Source organism: Trachurus japonicus, chromosome 8, assembly GCF_045865225.1.
Source record: "Trachurus japonicus isolate A0001 chromosome 8, Traja_1.0".
Taxonomy (NCBI): domain Eukaryota; kingdom Metazoa; phylum Chordata; class Actinopteri; order Carangiformes; family Carangidae; genus Trachurus; species Trachurus japonicus.
In genome coordinates this window covers 16,653,904-16,673,533 of record NC_140914.1, presented here as the reverse complement: position 1 = coordinate 16,673,533, position 19,630 = coordinate 16,653,904, and the positions used below count along the sequence as shown (strand labels likewise).

The 19,630-nt window shown below is 45.2% G+C and overlaps 1 protein-coding gene across 3 annotated transcripts; it reads left to right on the top strand.

Annotated features, from left to right (window-relative positions):
• The first annotated feature begins 1,010 nt into the window (after positions 1 to 1,010).
• On the top strand, positions 1,011 to 19,095 carry gprc5ba (G protein-coupled receptor, class C, group 5, member Ba). Of its 3 annotated transcripts, XM_085784272.1 has the most exons (5): positions 1,147 to 2,063; positions 8,203 to 8,261; positions 11,463 to 12,494; positions 13,283 to 13,428; positions 15,532 to 19,095. In XM_085784272.1, the coding sequence occupies exons 3-5, from the start codon at positions 11,465 to 11,467 to the stop codon at positions 15,574 to 15,576; spliced, it is 1,221 nt and encodes a 406-aa protein (XP_085640398.1). In that variant the 5' UTR covers positions 1,147 to 2,063; positions 8,203 to 8,261; positions 11,463 to 11,464; the 3' UTR covers positions 15,577 to 19,095. The 3 variants fall into 3 exon arrangements, with proteins under 3 accessions (XP_085640399.1, XP_085640398.1, XP_085640397.1); XM_085784273.1 differs by lacking the exon at positions 8,203 to 8,261 and having other exon boundaries at positions 1,011 to 2,063; positions 13,283 to 13,404; XM_085784271.1 differs by lacking the exon at positions 8,203 to 8,261 and having other exon boundaries at positions 1,171 to 2,063.
• Positions 19,096 to 19,630: the final 535 nt, after the last annotated feature.

Here is a 19,630-nt window from a genome sequence, read left to right as displayed (position 1 = left end):
GGAAAGAAACTAAAGAGGCAACGAGGGGGCAATCCCATGCAAAATGTGGGTGTGTAAAATGTGAGTGCGAAACGGTTTGTTGTTGATTCCCAGTGTTTCTCGCTTGTTGCAGCAGGACCTGGCTTGAATTCATTAATACACAAACAAACACCTCCATACCACTGGATGATTTGCAATCCCTTCAAAACGAGACCTGGCTGGAAAGGACGGAGGAAGTGTGTTTGCAGCTTCCTCGCATGATAATATTTTTGCAAAGCTGCACAGTGGTCAGGGGTGTCATGGCTGACACCCTCTCCCTGTCCCAGCTTCTCTGAGAGACTGCTGTGGAAATTAGTTTTGTGAGTCTGTATGAAACTGTGACAACATTTCCACAATTCACCTCCATCATGCACCATGGGTGAAGGCAGGATGGAAGTCCTGGGGGGTTGGGGGGTTGGGGGGTGGGGGAGGGAGGGCTCTTTCCATTGAAAGCCTCCGTGGTAGATGGACTGGAGCAGCTGAGGCGACAAGCATGTGACGAGGGGGAGAAATAATAAGCATCATAGCAGTTTGAGGCTGTGTCAAGTGACTGCAGATAAGCAACGTCAAGTCGGAAACAGCTGCATTTGTTTCAAAATAAAAGAGTTAGGGGGACTGCAAGATGTGGAAGAGGACAGGGGGGGAATAATCTAATATACAATCAGCATAGGAAGGGAAAGAACAATATGGGATAATATAACATTGCTCAATATAATAATGCATAAAATGATTGTGATAGTACAGAGGTAAGCCTACATGGTAGCTCGCTGCAATCCGAGTGAGTGAGTGAAATTGTAACGTGTTAAACTTGCCCTACAGACCTATAATTGTCGTAAACTGCAATACAATGGTAGATTTACAATTTCATTTATTCAATTTATCATTTTGGAAAGCACATTTCTTCACAAAGACGTGGTGTGAGTGAGATGGTTCAGTTTACTATAGAGCCTATAAGCATTTTATTTTGAAAGGTGGAGCCGGATATTTGAGTTTCAATAGTTTAACATGACGAGGTATTGGCATTTATTTTTCTATGATTTAGCGCAGTGAACGAGTGAAAAATCAGCTGGGATTAAGAGGGAGCAGCATTTCACGAGTGCACATTGTGTGTGTGTGTACAGTCTAGGACAGTGACATCGAGCCAGACAGGAGTGTGTTGGCGCGTGCGTGTGTGTGTGTGTAAGAGGGAGCTGCTGTAACCTGCGTCTAACAGGATTTAATAAGGTGCCCCCCCCCCTCCCTGTCAGGCACCAATTAATTTATCGGGGAGTAAAAGAGTTCTAGCTAGAGGAGAGAGGACAGAAAGGAGTCAGCGGGGACTGTGGCGGCTCTGGAGCTGGAGAGCTGTCACTTTCTCTCTCTCTGTGTGTGTGCCTGCCTGCCTGCCTGCGTGTGTGTGTGTTTGTGTGTGTGTGCGCTGAGAGGGATTACCATTACGCACGTTATGCGGAGCGCAGTTTTGGTGATGCATTCAGTCGGGATATGTGCGGCGGGGAGCAGTGAGTGAGCGCCGTCAACGCGGCCGTCCAGTGGCAGAAACAGCTCAGTAGCAGGAGAAGGAAGCAACGTTTGTGCACATCACAGGATTTCGGCCAACTGTGTGGTGTTTTTACGTGGTTTTTTTTGTTTTTTTGTGATGATTACTCTCTCCTTGGTGCATTGAAAGTCAAAGATGCGCACCGCCGAACAAAGGATTTAGGGGGAAAACGATAAAGAATCTGTTCCACGTTTTAATCCCAACACCTCTTCTCCTGCTCTGGACTGTCGGGACCGGGGATTCATGCTGGTTCCGCCGCCTCTGAGGACAGCGGACACGGGCTAAGGGACCGCGGGCTCCTCCGGTCTGAAACCTGGAGCAGGAGGAATCATCTGGTCTGATCGCGTAGCCTACACTACAGCTCCATGTGGATGGAGAGCGAATACGCAAACACGGCGAGCCAGGCTCTTTCCGAAATGTGACATTTTTTTGTAATTCCTTCTCCCATCATACCTGACTACTGTGCATCTGCCTTCGTTCTCGATCGGATTAGTTTACATCGATAAAGGTAGGTTGTACGTGCCGCACAGGATATTGATTGATAAGAACGGGTGGAGGGGGGCAGGGGAGTGTGACAGGCAGCCGTGCGGACGCATGTGTGTGTGCGTGATGCATTTTCGGGGAGTGAATGGAGGTGTGAAAGTGAATGCATCCCTCGGTTTGTGTTGTATTGTAATGTGTGGCTGGTTCACGGGGGGGAGATAGGGGGAATGGGGGGGGCGGCTTATCACCACTGAGGTGGAAGTTGCATCACTGACAGCTCTGGGAGAAAGGCGATGCCGATGCACCAAATGCATAGGTGTGTGTGTGTGTGTGAGGCGGAATACCGGGGGGGTGCGCACACACACACACACACACACACGCGGGGTTGTAGACATGTTCCAGAAATGTACGTTTACGCTCAGCGTTACACACACACACACACACACACACACACACACACACACACACATATATGTTTTTATGGCTATCTTTGTGAGGACACTCATTGACATAATGTATTCCCTAGTCCCTCACCCTAACCTTAACCATCCAAAACAAATGCCTGACCTTAACCATTAGCTACTCTGAACCTAACTTAAACCTAATTATAATAACCTATAGTTATTATAAAAACTTAACCCTCAAACAGCCCTTGGAAGGGGTCTGAGAAAGTGAGAACCGGCCAAGGGTCCTCATTGTCCCCAAAATGTCCTCACTCTGATGGTTTAAAACTCAAACTGGTCCTCACAAGTATAGCTATACAAGTACACACACATGACCATGACCTCAGGCTGCATTTGACAAACCCACGTTATAGCTAAGCTAAAACCAATGGAGGACTTTGGTCTGTGTGACATTTAACGACTGATTGGCTGTAGCACTTTTCTTTTTTTTCTCTCACGAGGATGAAAAGGTCTCCTTTATTTGTAGCTGCGCCTCCATTTTCATCCCACAGCTCATTGGGATATTTTAGGAGTGTCAATCACTCTGAATTCATTCTTTACTCCAGAGGTTAGATGTCATTCTCTATTTTTGGATCCCCACCACACACACACACACACACACACACACACACACTCAATAACAATGGTCTTACTGCTGCTGCCCCAAACAAACACTCTTCTGGAACCCCTGGGGACCCTCCCATGTGGCCTGTATTGTTAAGAGGAAAAGAGGAGAGGGGGGTGTGTGTTGCTGGAAAAAAAAGACATGAAAAAAGAGCATTCTCCAAATGTGTGTTTGCATTGAAGTGCTCCTTAGGTCAGCTAAAGCCAAGGGTGTCCCCCTGTAGTTGTAGACGTGTCCCTCCCACACCGGCCTCGTAGATCAGCAGCAGGGGGCCGTGGGCGGGCGGGCGGTTGTCGTCTAACTCGGCAAGAAATTGCACTTACTAAATGCCCCACTTGGGTTGACTGAGACAAAGCAAGTTAGTATGTAAATTGTTGTCAATGTCAATGTATGGATTGGTCAATAGATAAATGACACACGAGCCTTGAGCCATTGTCAGTGCAGTATTTGTGTACTCTGAAAGCTCCCGGGTCTGTTTTGGACTCTTCTGTTTTCCATCATTAATCAATATTCAGCAGAGTGGAGCTGTTTATTCTCAGGCTGCACTTTCATGAGTTAGTTAGCTGCCTCTGGGGAACAGAGGATGCTACAGTATCTCCTCGGGGCTGATGCCATATGTACTGCGTTTAGATGATTGTTTGTGTATGTGTGTGTGTGTGTGTGTGTGTGTGTGTGTGTGTTTGTGTGTGCGGCCTGTTTATATACACATGACACAGCTGAGACTATGAGCTGGACGGAGCTCTGATCTCACATCGACTGGAACTTCTCTGCCTCTTCTTTCATGTGTGCATTTGTGTTCATGTGCCCACCCCTCCTCCCCCGTCATACACAAACACACACACACACGCACATACTCAGATATACACACATACACACACACACACACACATACATGCTCCGGGCACAAGGCTCGCTCCAATTCTTCCTGCGCACATCCGGCTGTTCCTTGTTTCTCTCGCTCCTCTGATCACTATCACATTCTCTTAACCAAATCTGATCTCTGTGTGCTCCTGTGATCACCCCCCCACCCCCCACCCCCCACCCCCCCCACCAAACACACACACCCTAACCCCTTTTCATCCCGTCACTTTGCTTTATTGATATCACTGGAATCAGAACACATGACATTGGCGGCGGTTTGTGTCTCACTGTGTTTCAGGTTGCAGATTTGGGGGCTCTGGATGCCTTGACATCTGACTGATCAGCTCATCAGTAGTTGATGTAAGAATAAAAGGCAGTACAGGGAGAGGTGTGTGTAGGTGTGTGTGTGTGTGTGTGTGTGTGTGTGTGGGGTGAGATTAAACATTGGCACCGTTAATTGCCAAGTCAATTAGCATATGGTCTTGCTGTGAGCCTAGTCACATGGTAATGAGGCCTAATTAGGACGACCAGGGATGTCTGTGAAGAGGCTGGGGAAAATACTTCCACTGTCAATTTTTTTTCCATGATGACACCCAGGAGGCCGATGCAGTGAATGGACCACTCCTCTTTCATTGAGCCAGTTGAATATATAGCTACTCCTTTGATCCTCTCCAACCTGCCTGCTCCCTCTTTCTGTGTCTGTGAGTCCTTTTTTCCCCTAAAACCTCCTTTTCAATAATTTAGCACATCCAAACGTCAGAGACTATGACGTCTAGTCCCCCCACGCCCCCTCATTCCTCTTCTTCATCCCCTCTTATTCCCATCTTTTTTTATCTGTGTCTGCGAAGCATTGCTGGCATGACTCTGGAGGGTTAGAGATGAGTTGAGATTGGTGACAAAGTGCACTTCTTGGTTGTTTTATTTAAAGTTTCAGTACTGAGCTCCAACATATCTGTGTGACAGCTGAACCCATCTGACTAACAATCTGAATCTACCAAAACTGCATCAGTTCTTTCATGGTCCATCCCTCATCCCTCCTCCACCAAACTGACAAATAAACAACCACAGGTGAAAACAGAACCTCCCTTGATACTTTAGCTGCAACTGACTGAGTAAAAATGAATGCACAGAATGTATTGAAAGTTAATTTTGTGTGTGAGTAGCTGTGAAGTCGAGTTTGTCTTTCTCAAAACGCAGACTCTCATGTATATTGGCCAAGATCCTGTGCCTTTCTGCGGAGGAGGTGTCTGACTCTAGCTAAATGCACCATCTGTAAGGTTATCTGTGGAAAGTCACAAGTTCAGGATTTCCAGCAACCAAGTATCGTGTCAGTGCACTTCAGTGAGAAAAAGATATCCTACCTGTTCTGGATAAGAGTATATGTCCACATAGTTACATTTAAAACACCCCATTTCTTTTCTCAGGTGATCCATCCGTCTCACCCTAACATACTTATGATTTTTGGATGAATCATAATATGGTCAGCAGGTCAAAGAAAACTTAAATTAGAAAAGAAAAAAAAGACTCTTGTATGTGTAACCTCAGGTAAGACGGGTACCTTTATTGGACCTGTAAATGCTGTTTTAGACCAAAATAAGTAGGCAAGCTATTATAAGCTATTATTAAACTATTCTCCCTGGAAGAGCTTAAGTCAGATGTTATAAAAGTCCTATATTAAAAAAAGGAAAGCTTAAAAGACCAATGACCAACTTAGCTATCCTTCATAAAAGCTTATTTTGAAGTACAAAAGTGCTTTTAATCCAAGGTAAATATCATACAGTGAGAGATTAGATTAGTACTATTAGACAGACAGGGTTAATTTATGACTGAAGGTGTTACGTAAGCCCGGCTACTGATGTAAGATGTAAATGTATGCACTGTCAGAGTAGGAAAGGTCTGTTAGTATTAGAGAAGACAGTGGATAAGACCGGACTCACAAATGGTGAAAGCAGAAAGCAGATGCCACGGCAGAAATGACCTGCTCACCTCAACAGCTGGATCAACGTGTTTCCAGCCATATATCTAGAATCTCATGCAGACTCTCAGTCATGCACACGCACACACACACACACACACTTCCGTTGGCATCCCTCTGAATCAAATAGTATGAGAAAAAAAAAAAAAGTGCGAACCGAAGCCAGTCATCAAAAATGCAATAATCCTCCCAATTATCACCACAGTAATTAGACAGCATCTGCTCGTGTGATACGTCTAATAAGTGTAGGAGGTTGTAATTGTACAGATCTCTGACTATCCAGCCTGGAGCAGATTTGAATGACTGCAGTGCTGCACATTTGCACTCTCACGCCTGTGTTCCTGTTGTGTTAACAGCAGCGCCATAAGGAATGCATGCTGCATACTTGCCACGTTCAGGTTTGTGTGAGAATGTGGTGCTTTTACAGATACACACACACACACATGCATCATCCATGTCACCAAACTGCACGCAAGTAAAAGTAATACATAGCAAATAGAGCCATCATCACACATGGGCAGTCATTCCAGTCAGTCTGTGCATGTGTGTGTGAGAGTGACACGTGCTGCAGGACTTGGATACATGTAGAATGCAAAACTAAGATGGACCTCTTGAGTGCCAGCAGGCTGCTTGGCACTGAGGAAGATGATGCCGGAGAAACAGAAGCCATTCAGCAGAACTGGCAGAAGCTGGATCCCTCCCCCAGTTACATAAGATACACAGCGAGAATAAAGGCAAGGGGGGGGGGATTGGGAAGAGGTGAGAGAGAAGGAAGGGGGTGCAAGAAAGGAGGAAGGAGAAGGCAAAATGGAAGGAGAAAGGGGTGTGTTTGGGATTAGACAGTGGGGGGTGACAAAAGGCAGAAAATGCAGGGAGAGGAGGTTTGTGTGTGTGTGTAGGGCTCATCTTTCACAGCACATCTTCAAATGTAGCAGAGAGATGAGACCGCTCCGGCTGCTCCGGAGGAGAGGTGGCATTGAAATCTGAAAACAGAATAGAGGGTTTTTATTATTATGGAGGAGAGAGGACAGAAATGGCTGCACACAGGAGGAGTGACAGAGAGGGAAACATGTCTATAGCGATATGGAAGGGTGGGGAGGTGTAGGGAGGGTAAGGCAGCGGCAGCGGCAGCGGCAGCATCCTCTGTGCTGCACAAAGCGGAAGGCCAGGGGCTCTTTCTCTCTCTTTTCACATGACTCATTATGGAGAGGCAGGGAAAAGGACTCCAGCATGTGACATGTGTGCTGTAGATGTGTGTGCTGTGCACTGTGTTCTGTGCGTCGTGCAGAACGACGAGAACCTAGGGGTGGGCGATATGGCAAAAATATCATATCACGGTTTTTGAAAAATAAAATAACGATCTCGATTTTATCACGATCTTAAATCTAAAATTGAAAAACAGACAATTTAGGTCAAAGAGCCTTTCTAAACAGATTTTAATGGGCTCTATGCACAGCTCCACTACTTCCTGAACTTAAGGCCGCTCCTTTATTTCCTGTCTTACATTATTAGACAAACTGATTAATCCAGGTGTGTCTGAGTAGTCACATTGGTCAGACACACCTGGATTAATCAGTTTGGGAGCTGCCTTTCAGAAATTCAGGAAGTAGTGGAGCTGTGCATAGAGCCCATTTAAATAGTTGCAGTTTTGCCAACATGTGCAAGTAAACATACTCTGATAAAATGCACTCTTGCAACATAAAAGGTGCCCCAGACGATCCTACGATCTCTGCACTTTGGCAGATCGTCTACACGCTCTAATCCTTCATGATTTAATATCGTCATATATCGCCCACCGCCACGAGAACCGCACAAGCATTTGTGATTTTTGCACATGCACGTCTGGCTGACTGACTGCGTGCATGTGATCACGCGTGGCCACTGGCAGCCCTCTGTGTGCATCCCTCAGCTTTCAGCTTACCAGCCTGCCAAGTCACACTCAAAAAGCAGCCAGGGCAACCATCTGTGCAAGAGGGAGTGACTGGGTGAGTGAGTGAGTGAGTGGCAAAGTCACTAGTGTGTATAGGACACAACCTCCGGTCTCGTCTTGTTTCCATTTGAGGGTGTTTACTCGTCTCTGCTGTGTGGTTGTTACAGGGTCTGTATCTCCAGACAATGACAAAGAAGGTGACAAAGAACGACTGAAAGAAAAGTGCACAAAAAGACAGAGGAGGAACAGTTAATCTGCTCAGCTTGATGAGGATGAGTGAGCCTTTCTCTCTTTGTCTCCTCTCCCTTTTGTTTTATTCCTGTCATTTAGGGATGGGGCGTAACCATGGTTATCAGGAGCTCTTTGAAAAAAACAACATGATGTTAGGAGTAAGCTTAGCAGTCAGTATGTGCGTGTGTTTGTTTTTGTGCTACTTATACAAGTGTGCATTTTGGTAAGACGCTGGCCGTGTGTAAGCCCCAGCACTGTGTTTTTTCGGTGACTCATCTCTCTGTAAGCAAATGATTGATGTTAATTTAGACCAATAATACCCGGCGGCTGTGAGCTGCTGTAACAAGGAGGGAAGGAGATGACAGGAAACAACAGCCTGAAATAATGGCAGGAAATGAGGGTGCGAAGAATTTTAGTAATGAGGAGGTGCGAGGAAGAATTTTTGGGGGTGTAAATAATCTCTGCGGGGAAACATGAAAGAGCTCCAAACAAATGAATATGCACAAAGCGCATATAATTTGTGTATAAGGATGCTTGTGTGCATATTTCACAAATCTGTGGCCTTAAATGGATATGAAGACAGACGCATCCCAGGCATGTAAATACATGGATGGGCCAGCCATGTGGGTAGTGTCTGTGTCTACATTTGGGGATGAATTAAGGCCACTTGCTTTGATTTAAAATGGACCTATAAGCCATATGGATGTTAAGTTAAAGTTATATATATGGCACCAAACAACAACAGAATTTATCTCTAGGAACTCATCAAACACGTCTAGACTGGAATATTTACATTGTTTGACCCAACAGTTCTCACTGGACAGTTGCCAGTCTTTGAATTCATATCGTCTCATTGGATGTGAGCTCAGTGTTCGATCAGTCTTTTTTGTGTGCCAGATTGGAGCCACATAGGCTGGCTAACACCAGACCTCATCTCAATGTAGATCGAGATTCAGTCCGGTAACCACCCGTTCATTTTTTCGTATTTGAGGCGTGGTTTAAGAAAGCCCAGAGCTGTTTATTGGGTGCTACAAATGTCTATCAAATGCGTCTGTACATACCTTATAGCCAATCGTATCAATCATACCCGATGACGTATGAAGAGCGACAGAAATCCGATGAGGAAAAGAACGCTCAACGTTGCTCTTTTTTCAAAATAAAGTTGTGGTCTAAACTGCTTAAAACACTTTCTAACGCTGCATCGAAAGGCAAAGCGTCTGCCGCCATGTTGGATTGACAGGCTATCAACAAAGTCGCTTCGGTGTGTCGTCATCGTCTTGCTGCCCCTTCCCCTTTTCTGTGATTGGCTTCCTCGTTGAGAGAAAAATTGGGTCCATGGTTTCCAGGCTGACTTGCAGAACGAATAAAATCATGCACAAAGCAGCATGAGCATACCCAGGCTAGGAGCCACATGGAGTCATGGACAGATATTTTGTGCCACAATAATCGTTAAATCTGTGCTGAATTAAGTTCAATCAGTTCCCTCTCATTTTAGCTCTGTTTTTGGTCTCCACCATCCCTTAAAGAAATATCCCGCTGCTTAGTGCCTAGCTGATCAGTGTTTCAGTATGTTCTGTAGCTAGTTGCTTACTGTGTTAGTCATTTGATGGTAGGGTTGTGTACAGTGAGGATTTAGAGCTTGTTGAGTGTTGATTGACAGATGCACAAACAGACCAATGAAGCAGCAGAGAGACTAAATTCACATATTAGTGGTGTTACACACTGTGTTCATTTTGTAATATGATTCATTGTTATAGTAATATTGTTTTTAATTGTAATAATTTCATTGAAAAAAGAAGTCAGATGCATCAAAGCACAATAGAGCTAGAATTGACTTGACCTCCTCCTACCTCTGTCCTTATTTTCCTCATGATGAAGTGTCTAGGGCCTGTCTCCTTCTTGCTGTCTGCCCCATTTAATAAGCTACATGCTGGAAGGACTGTGTGTGACCTCTAGCCCTGGCTGATGTGTATTTAAACCTCACACTCTCCCCTGATGGCCTGACCATGTAACTCTTTCTGACTTCTTGGCATACAGTAGAGAGATAGAGAGAGAGAATAAGAAGCTGGGGATCTCCACTGTCCTGTATGTGGTATGTAAAAACAATCTATTTGTGGACACTGGGAGTTTATTTTAATGCCAAAATTACAACGGGACTGAAGTTGTATGAAGTAAACAATCCAAAGTGGAGGGTGGAAAAGTGTGTGTGTGTTCAGTGAGTGTGCAATGTTTAACACTAACACTAATGCCTGAGCCAGCTTGGAAAGAATTTCTGAAAGCTTAGGGACAGTTGACAGTATCCTGGCCTCGGGTGTGTGTGTGTTTGTGCGTGCGTGTGTGGTGGCTTTAAATACAAATCATCCTCCCATAAAACACACTGCCTGTCAGGTGAAACGACGGCGCTGATCATCTCTGAAAAGACCTCACTGGAATGAAAGACTGTAGTATTTGTGTGTGTGTGTGTGTGTGTGTGTGTGTCTTTGGCAGTGTGACAGTTGTGATGAATAAAGAAAAAGGTAGACTCAGACAGCATTGATTTGGTATGCTTGCTGTTGCTTTTTTTACTGGGACACTTCTCTCACAAGTTACACGAGTGTTTGTACTTGCTGTGCTCGCGGCTCTGTGTATTTGTGTATTTGTGTACAGTGTATTATGCATCTTCTCCAGCCTTGCTCGACGCCCTTAGATGCCCGATAATGAGTCAAACTGCTTGTACACACTAGTTCCGTTCTCTGTATCTCTGTTTTGTTTTGTTTTTTTTAAGTAAAATATGCATGATGCTGCAGCTTTCCTGACAGAGCACCGGCAGCTTGTTCCCCTGGACGAGACCGGACAAATAAATCACCTGAACCTCTCTTTGGAGGCGTTGTACTGTAGGTGCTGTGACCTCACCGCTTTGTGAATGGACTGAAGGCCGCTGATCTGGGCTTTTCTGGGTTTCTGCCATGTGGATGTTGTTTAGTTGAAGGTGTTGAAACAAAATGAAAACCTTGGAGCCTTTAAAAAGGTTTAAAAATAGGCAGCAGGACTATGGGCTGCACAGGATTTGTGTGTGTGCGCACATGTGTTTTGTGTTTGGTAAGGCTTCAGTCATTCACCCCACATGAACTACTGTCCTTTGTTTCCTCTCTCAAACACAGCAGTGGCAGATAGTCTGTATTGTCAATCACAGGCGGATGATTGCTGTGGGAATGACTGAGTAGTGAGTACTCACCTCTGTGTGCTTCCAGGCATTTGTGACCAGAATGATTCACTCTTTTTCTCTCCCTTCTTTCTCTCCATCTCTTTGACTCCCTCTGTTTCCTCTTGCTCTTTTCATCATCTCTCTCTCTCTGACTTCTGTCCTGTTGTCCTCTCAGAGATGGCGTTCCTCCCGGTCCTCCTCCTGCTGCTGCTGACTGTTGCTCATGGTGCCAGCAGTCAGGACACCGAGGACCCCGAGGCTCTCCCGAGAGGCTGCGGCTGGGGCCTCATGCGTCCCTACACCCTCCTCTGTGACCTGGACTCCATATGGGGCGTAGCCGTCGAGTCTGTGGCCGCTGGTGGTTCGCTGGCTGCCATCTTGCTAGCCCTAGTCCTGGTGTGTCGTTTACGCCACATCAGTGAGGCGGAGAAGCGCAGCGGCGTGGGACCCATCCTCCTGCTGCTCCTTGGCATCCTCGGCTTGTTCGGCCTGAGCTTCGCTTACCTGATCGAGCAGGACGAGTCGTTGTGTCTGCTCCGCCGGGCCCTGTGGGGCCTCCTGTTCGCCGTCTGCTTCTCCTGCTTGCTGGTGCAGGGCGTCCGTCTGCGCAGGCTGGGCCGGGAGCGCCGCAGCCCCGGGGGCTGTGCCCTCACAGGCCTGGCGTTGGGGCTGAGCGCTGTGCAGGGCATTATCGCCGCAGAGTGGCTACTCCTGACCGTGCTGCGGGAGCGACGAGCCGCCTGCCAGTACCTGCCTCTGGACTTCTCGTTGGCTTGCAGCTACGTGCTAGCTCTCCTTATAGCTGCGCTGACTGCCGCCGCCCTGGCCTTGTGCGGGAAGACGCGTCAGTGGCGCTGCAACGCCGTCTGGCTGCTGGTGACCTGCCTGCTGTCGCTGCTGCTGTGGGTGGCCTGGGTGGGCTTCTACCTGTACGGCAACGACTGGCTGGGGAGGTCCCCGGACTGGAACGACCCGGCACTGGCCATCGCCTTAGTGGCTCAAGGCTGGCTGCTGCTGATCTTCCATGCCATTCCCGAATCTCACATCTGCCTGAGACCCCCGCCGCAACCCACTGCCCCAGATTACTTTGACACTTCCCAGAACTCGACGCGAATGAGGGAGACCAGCTTCGATGAAGACATCCCCCTCTCTCACAGGCAGTTCGTGGAGAACCAGGGCTACGGATACAACGACGAGAACACTGCAGGTAGGGATGTCACGATTACACATTTTCTTGGTACGATTATTGTCAGAGAAATAACCACGGTACTACGATTATCACGATTATTATGCATTAATTAATTTCACAACACTATGAATGTGTGAAATCAAATATAGTCAAAATATAATTACATTACTCATTGTTTACACAAAATATTTCAAGTATCTATTATTATAGGACCAATTCTTAATCCCCAGGGGAAATGTTTGAAATATTCAGGTCATAAATTGTCATCTATACCAAATGTTTAAAGGTTTATTTTAATCATTTTTTGTTTTATTTTGTGTTTTTTTTAATACAAATGACACGCTAACATTTAAATTCCTACCGATTCAATGTTAGGTTAGTTAAATGGACCAGTATCTGAGCATTCACCTTTATTTTTGCGCACATCAGCCGATATGGTTCCAACATAATCTTATTTGGGAAGTGACGGTATTTAGGAATCTTTACGATCAATTAATTGTGGCGTTTAATACCACAATTAATTGTGAAAACAAGTAATTGTGACATCCCTAACTGCAGGTAAAGAGCCATCCAATACGTTAACGCAGACAGGTGTAATATGTGCTGACGAGCCGCAGGAGGAATGTAGGCCAACATGAGTAATAGAATACCAGATAATGTGCATGTGTGGCTAGAAATAAGTACAGGAAGAAGAAATGTACGTATGTATGTAGGACAGAATTACACAGCAAGTGCTTCTTTCATCGAGAGCGATGTGGTGAGTCACAGTGAGTAAATCTCTGTCTGCCACTCTGTTCTCATGCCAGGTTTGAGGAGCGGTGGCGGCGCCGGGCAACACAACAGTAACACCGGCGCCAGGCCCAGCGCTCCTTTCCGCAGCAACGTCTACCAGCCCACCGAGATGACCATGATCCTGAACGGGGGAGCGGTGAGTACATCCTCCCAGTCACAGGTACACGCCGCTTACACGCCGCTCTCCCATTCGAACCACCACGCCGACAAGACTGCATGCACAATCATTTGTGCGTCCTCGACCATGACGTCATTGCACAAGAATGAGGGAGAGGTGTGTGAGTGTGTGCGTGCACTGCAGCATCAGTTTGTAAGGGGGAACGTTCACACGCAGGGCCGGCCCCTGGCATAAACACTAGAGTCTATGCGGTTGTTTAGGGCCACAGCCGTTAGGTGGGGGGCCACATGATCAGAAAGGTACCGGGGTTCATTCAAGTCATTTAAACATCCTGAGGTCTGCACGTGCACGCTATGAGCTTTATATGTAATTTGAAGTCAATATTCAGCTTCTTTCATCTCACATTTGAGACATTTGGTGAAAATAGAATTGCAGAATGACAACATTTGTGCTCAAAAAGCAATCTTACAAAATTTCATTTTAGACTTGTTTTCTACACTTCTATATTACCAAAAAACAGTTCATTCTCATGACTGAAGGTGTGTTTTCACAATGGATTTGAAATTTTTCAAAAAGCAGACCTCAAATTTCCAGCATTTGGCCTAAATTATTTCTTTATACAGTGTTCTAGGACAAACTGGCCTCAGTGTGCTTACAGCGGAGATTCTAATATTTAGACATAAAACACTTGAGTATTGTTACATCTGCAAGTATCTTAAAAAGATCAATTTAAGAAAATATGTAAAAGTTGAGAAAATGGCCTCAAACCTCAGAGGGCATAAACACGTCTGTATTCAGTTTTAACCAGTGATTTGGTGTTTGCGCTTAGAGTGCAGGGCCACAAACAAAAATCTTGTTTAGGGGGCCACCAAAATCCTAGGGCCGGCCCTGTTCACGCGCCTGGCCTGAGTGTATCGTATTTTGAGGGTGCATGCATGGATGAGCTTGTCACAGACAGGCGGTCATTCATCTGATATTGATTTGTGTACGAGTGAGTGTGAGAGAACCTCCATGTGCCCCTGTGTGTGTGTGTGTGTGTGTGTGTGTAAATAAACCACGATGCTATCTGTCCACTGAGCGATGCGACTGTCTGCCGGGCCCGTCACGCCCTTCATTATGCACGATGAATGGGCAGCACTCTGGCTGGCACAGGTGAACCTCCTCCCAGCCAGTGTGTTATGAATTAGGCCCCTTGACAGCACAGCACAGCACTGCACTGCACACGCACGCCATTAGAGGTTATAACGCTGAGGCAACACTCTGCTGACTGAAAGATCATTTGCAGTCATTCCTACATATTGCAGTTGATTTAAGCCGACAAAGGGAAAACAGACTTCTTGTTAAGCTGCTCTACATAAAATATTATCAGTGTACTCAAACTGTTTTTTTAATGCATCCATTTGAAAGGACGTAATTTATTTATTTTTTTAAATAAAAAACAAAAAAACAAGGGGAAAATGAAATGAAAATGTAGATAATTAAATGGTAGTACAGGAGTGGAGTTTATGTGTAACACTAAGGTGACAGAGGAATGGTACTGCTCTCATGTATAAGCTTAGCTGCCACCCATTAACTACTGCTTTAAGATGAATGGAAAGCATTAAACATTATAATCTGGGTTTACAGATTGTGAGAGTCAGGGCAGGTTATGTAATTGGTGTGGTCAATACCATATATGACATCATACCAATTACTGCTGAAACATGTGATTTTATTTGAAAATGCTAACCATAAATAATAAAAAGCATTAAATTATTTTTCTATTAGGAATATGAGCAGACAACATTACAGTAACCACCATAAAAAACATCATATTTTTTATCGCTATGTCTTTTTTCTCCTTTGGATTCTGGCACTTTGATAAGTCTGAAGATCCCGTTCTGAGGGATTTTTGGCGAGTGAGACTCAAACTGAGACTGTAGTAGTGATGGAGGCAAATTATTTGATTTTGAAAAGTACATTGTGATGCAAATGATGCTCTTGCAGTCATGCGTTTTGTCTTTGCCCAGAGATTTGTAGACAAACATGATTTAAAAAAAAGCAAGCATGCATGGGAACCTTGCAGCTATTGTTGGCAAGAGTGTAAAGGTGCTGGATATATGATGCTATCCATATCATTTATGAACTTATATTGTCCTTCTACAGGTTCCCTCTGCCCCTCCAACCTACACGGGGAGGCAGCTGTGGTGAGGGGAGAAAACTGGAAAGAGGATGTGTGGTAGAAAATGAAGAGAAGAGGAGGATGGAGAGGTCGAGGGGGGGAGGCGTCTGGGACGATGGCACCGACTGGATGAATTGGACTTACAACATGGATGCCAACAGGGCTCTTCCACTGCGTGTACAGACTATAACACTGACTGCGTGCCAATTAACTATTATGATGTATGAGTGTGTGTGAGACTGAGAGCGAGTAGGACATGGAGGACAGAGCTAAAGTGTGGGCGCGTGCACACAAATCTCTGTAGACGGGGGTTCAAAAACTCAAAGTGTGGCCAGCAAGTAGCAAAACAAACACACTGACACAGATCTAAAGATATTGACATGCAGTATTCCTCTTCTTTTGATTTGATTTGCTCCCCCTGAGACTGCAGCACTGTAAAGCATCCCTGAAAACTGTGAAATCTCTTTGCTTTTTCCCTGCTCTATCTCTCTTCCTGTCAGTCAGGATGTCTTTTTTCTGCCGCTCGTCACAATGCCGGCGCTCTGGTGGAAACATTTGGCTCTGTCCTCCATCCATCCACAGCCAAGGTGAAGACAAAGCACACGGGCAAACTGTACAGCTTGAGCACCGCCCGCTTAAAAAGAACCCAGCCTCTGTGGGTGTGTATGTACAAGTATATGAGTGTGTATGTGTGCGCGTGTGTGTGTGTTTCCTGCATCTCAGCTCGACCACTCCAAAAAAAACATCCCTCTCCAGACTGTTACCCCCCCCTCTCCTCCCCAGCCTTTTTTTTTTCCTCCTTCGCTATCTCTGTCTTTGGTCTACACTTCGCTGTGAATATAACACATAACTCCTCTCACCTTTGCCTCATCCTCCCACCTGCATGGACACTTCGTGAAAACAAACTGTGAAACCCTGAACTGCGGTGGGAAAAGAAGTTCCCAGTGATACAGACACAACAAAAAGCGGCCTGGAGCACCTGAGCAGAGGGATTACAAGCTGCTAATGAACTGCTGTTAAGACGTGCGACGGAGTGGAGTGGATTCTGATTGGACAAGGAGGGCGTCAGTCATCAACGGGGAAGGCTGTGGTTCATGAAACTAGGTCAGACTGCTGTGCTGCTCTCCCACATCTCCGGTGGCCACTGGCGGTTTGAACCAGCCAGGAGAAACTGTCACTTTATATCAGCAGGAAACAGAGCGAGGAAATGAAATGGTCTCCCGTTCTTTAGTTCCTCTGTCTGTGTTTATGTGTGCGTATGTTGAGTGTTGTGATTTTATGCGTGTCGGGAGTTGTAGGGAAAAAAAAAAAAAAATTCAAAGTCAAAGGTAGCTTTCTGGTGCTAAATATTCCTACACACAACTTCCCATCGAGGCGCAGATCTGCAGGAGCAACGCTGATGTAGACACAGTAGTCAAACTGTGAGTGACAGACTATATATATATAGAGCTGCTGCGGCTGGTGTGTGGAGATATCCTAGAGCCTTAGAAAGATCAGATTTACAGTGCAAGGTAGAGAGAAGGAGATCAAATGTTAGAGGAGGAGAAGGGAGAGAGAGAGCGGCTGGAGGGGCAGAGGGGGTGGGAAGAGCGAGGAGGAAGGAGAGAGTGAGAGAGAGACGGTCTAAAAAGGGTGGAGGTGGAGGTGGAGGGGGGGTCCATGTGACAGTGAGATCTCTCTGTGACTTCCCTCTGATCTGTGTGAGAAAATGGCTCCCTGGTCTGTCTGTATGTGTTTTTTGTGTGTGTGATGTGTAAGGGAGGCGGCCGTGCTGCTGCTGCTGTGTGTGGTTGTCATCTTTATCTAGTGGAGCGTCTCTCCCTCCTCCTCCTCCTCCTGTCTCTCTGTGGTCGGCTATAGCTCAAGTCCCTGTGCCAAGAGGGACTCTTGTTTCACTGGAGTCTCCGTTTCACACCCGTTCCCTTCATCGTGACACCAGCTCTCTCTGGAGAAGCTGTGTACATAGTAGTGCTGTAAAGCTTTGCTTGCTTGTTTACTTTTTTTTTTTTTAAACTGTAGGCTGAGTTTAGACACCAGTGTCATATGACTTACTGGAGAACTGACTACTGCAAACTGTTTTTATCTGGGGATATTTTTTTAACTGGTTTGCTTTGTGTTCATACATTTGCTTGTTGTTACATCATGCTTTTATTTTTCTCTTGCTGGTGTCTTTCTTTCTTTCTTTTTTAACTAGCATTTTGGAAATGTTTTGCCAACACTAGATGCTTTTATTTTTTTGTTTGAGTAATGTACAAGGAAATTATATGATTTGTCATTTAGAGGGACTTATATTGTTTGTACCTCCTGCACAGTATTCTCAGTCAAAACAGTGGTCCACTCTATGCTCTGACAGTCACGGGGATACAAACATCTTTATTTTCAATTTTTTTTTAGGAAACTGACCCTGGCTGTGAATAATTCTTGGCACTCCATGCAGTAAACAGTGACTTACAGTATTCTGCCATACAGTAGAACAGAGCAACGAGGCCAGAATAAATTAATTTACAGCCCATAAGTTGTTATTCTGGTGACCCCTGGTCTTAAAGAATCCCTTGACTATGAAAAGATTAAGGGTCAACCCTTCACTGCTGCTGTATGTTTATGTCTTTTTCACTGGCTCTTCTAAAATAGGATGGTGCCAGTAGGCAAGCGAGCAATCTCCGTTTGGGGCGACCCTGGTCAGAGACGGGCCCTGGGCCCTGGAACCACAAGTGGCAGCCCATGAAGAGGAAGTGTCTTCAGGGTTTTGGGTGGACAGCAGTAATGGGACAAAGCTCTGGAGCTGAGGGTGGGAGGGTTCAATACTTGTGATGTTTTCACTCAATGTGGAGTACAAAAAAAAAAAAAGAATAACATGTGATTACGTAGATTTTGCACTCGTCGACTACCTATCTGTGCATGCTTATCACCATTTCTACATGTAAGACCTTTCTCAGACGTACTTTTGAATACTAACTCTATTTATGTAAAGGTCATGTGACAGCAATCATTTCAGTGTATATCAGGTGACACACTTATAATGTCTGTGCTTTCTTAAACACAAAACAGAGCTGGTTCTTGAGAGGCAAAGAGTTTAACGTCAGGTGAAAGTGGTCCAATACAGGAACAACATGCCAACATCACTGGACCTAATAATAACCTCCTCTATTAGTTTGAAGACTCGAGGGGAAAAAAAGAGAATCTTCCGACTGATATTGTCTCTGTGTTTGAAATCAAATAAACTGTGGTGAAATTTGCACAAAACTTCTATATGTTAAGTTTGTCATCCCTGGGCAGCCTGTTCGAACACCCATCCTCCCTGGGTTTGACATGTCCTTGCCTGTCCTCGCCTGATTTGTCTTGCCCTCAGACTGTTCCAGCGGGGCAGCTGACAGGGGTGATATTGGTTTTCACAGCTGAGACTGTGCAGTGACGCAGCATGCCTATGTATAGAACTTGATTCCCCTGATTAGAAAAGAGAAAAAAACAAAACAGTTAACTCTATTGTTTCTGTAACTGATTCAGGAAAAAAAGTTCAATAAAAGTGTCATGTTTGTAGTTAATTTTAATTGAATGTGGTTGGGTCTTTTTTCTCCAAGTAGTATTCCACTGAAAAAAGAGCCTTTTCATAAGGATCCTTGATACTGTTAAGAAATGTTATCAAGTTATGTGGTAAAACCACATTTGGAGAATATATTTTGGGTCTTTATTCAGAATCGCCATGAATTAAACATCAAAGAAAAAAGTCTCTATGTTGAATCAAAACACCATTGTGTATTCTTATGAAACTAATGTGATTATGTTTTAGGAAGTGGGCTATTCACTTTCTTACCAAGAGAGAATATTGATATCTCTTATCTGTCTGGTAAATATTAAGTTAACATTGGTGGTTGGTTAGCTTAGGTTTGCATGAAAACTGGGGTGCCGCGTGCTGGACTACCCTTTGGCAGGCGAGAAAAAATTATTTCTTAGTGGCGCTCTAGCTCTAAAGATGCTAGTAGGCGAATATTGTTAGCTTTACAAAACACCAGGCTTTCTGTTATTTATGCTAAGCTAAGCAGCAGCTCAATGTAACCTGTTCTATAGCGTACAGATAGTCAAGCA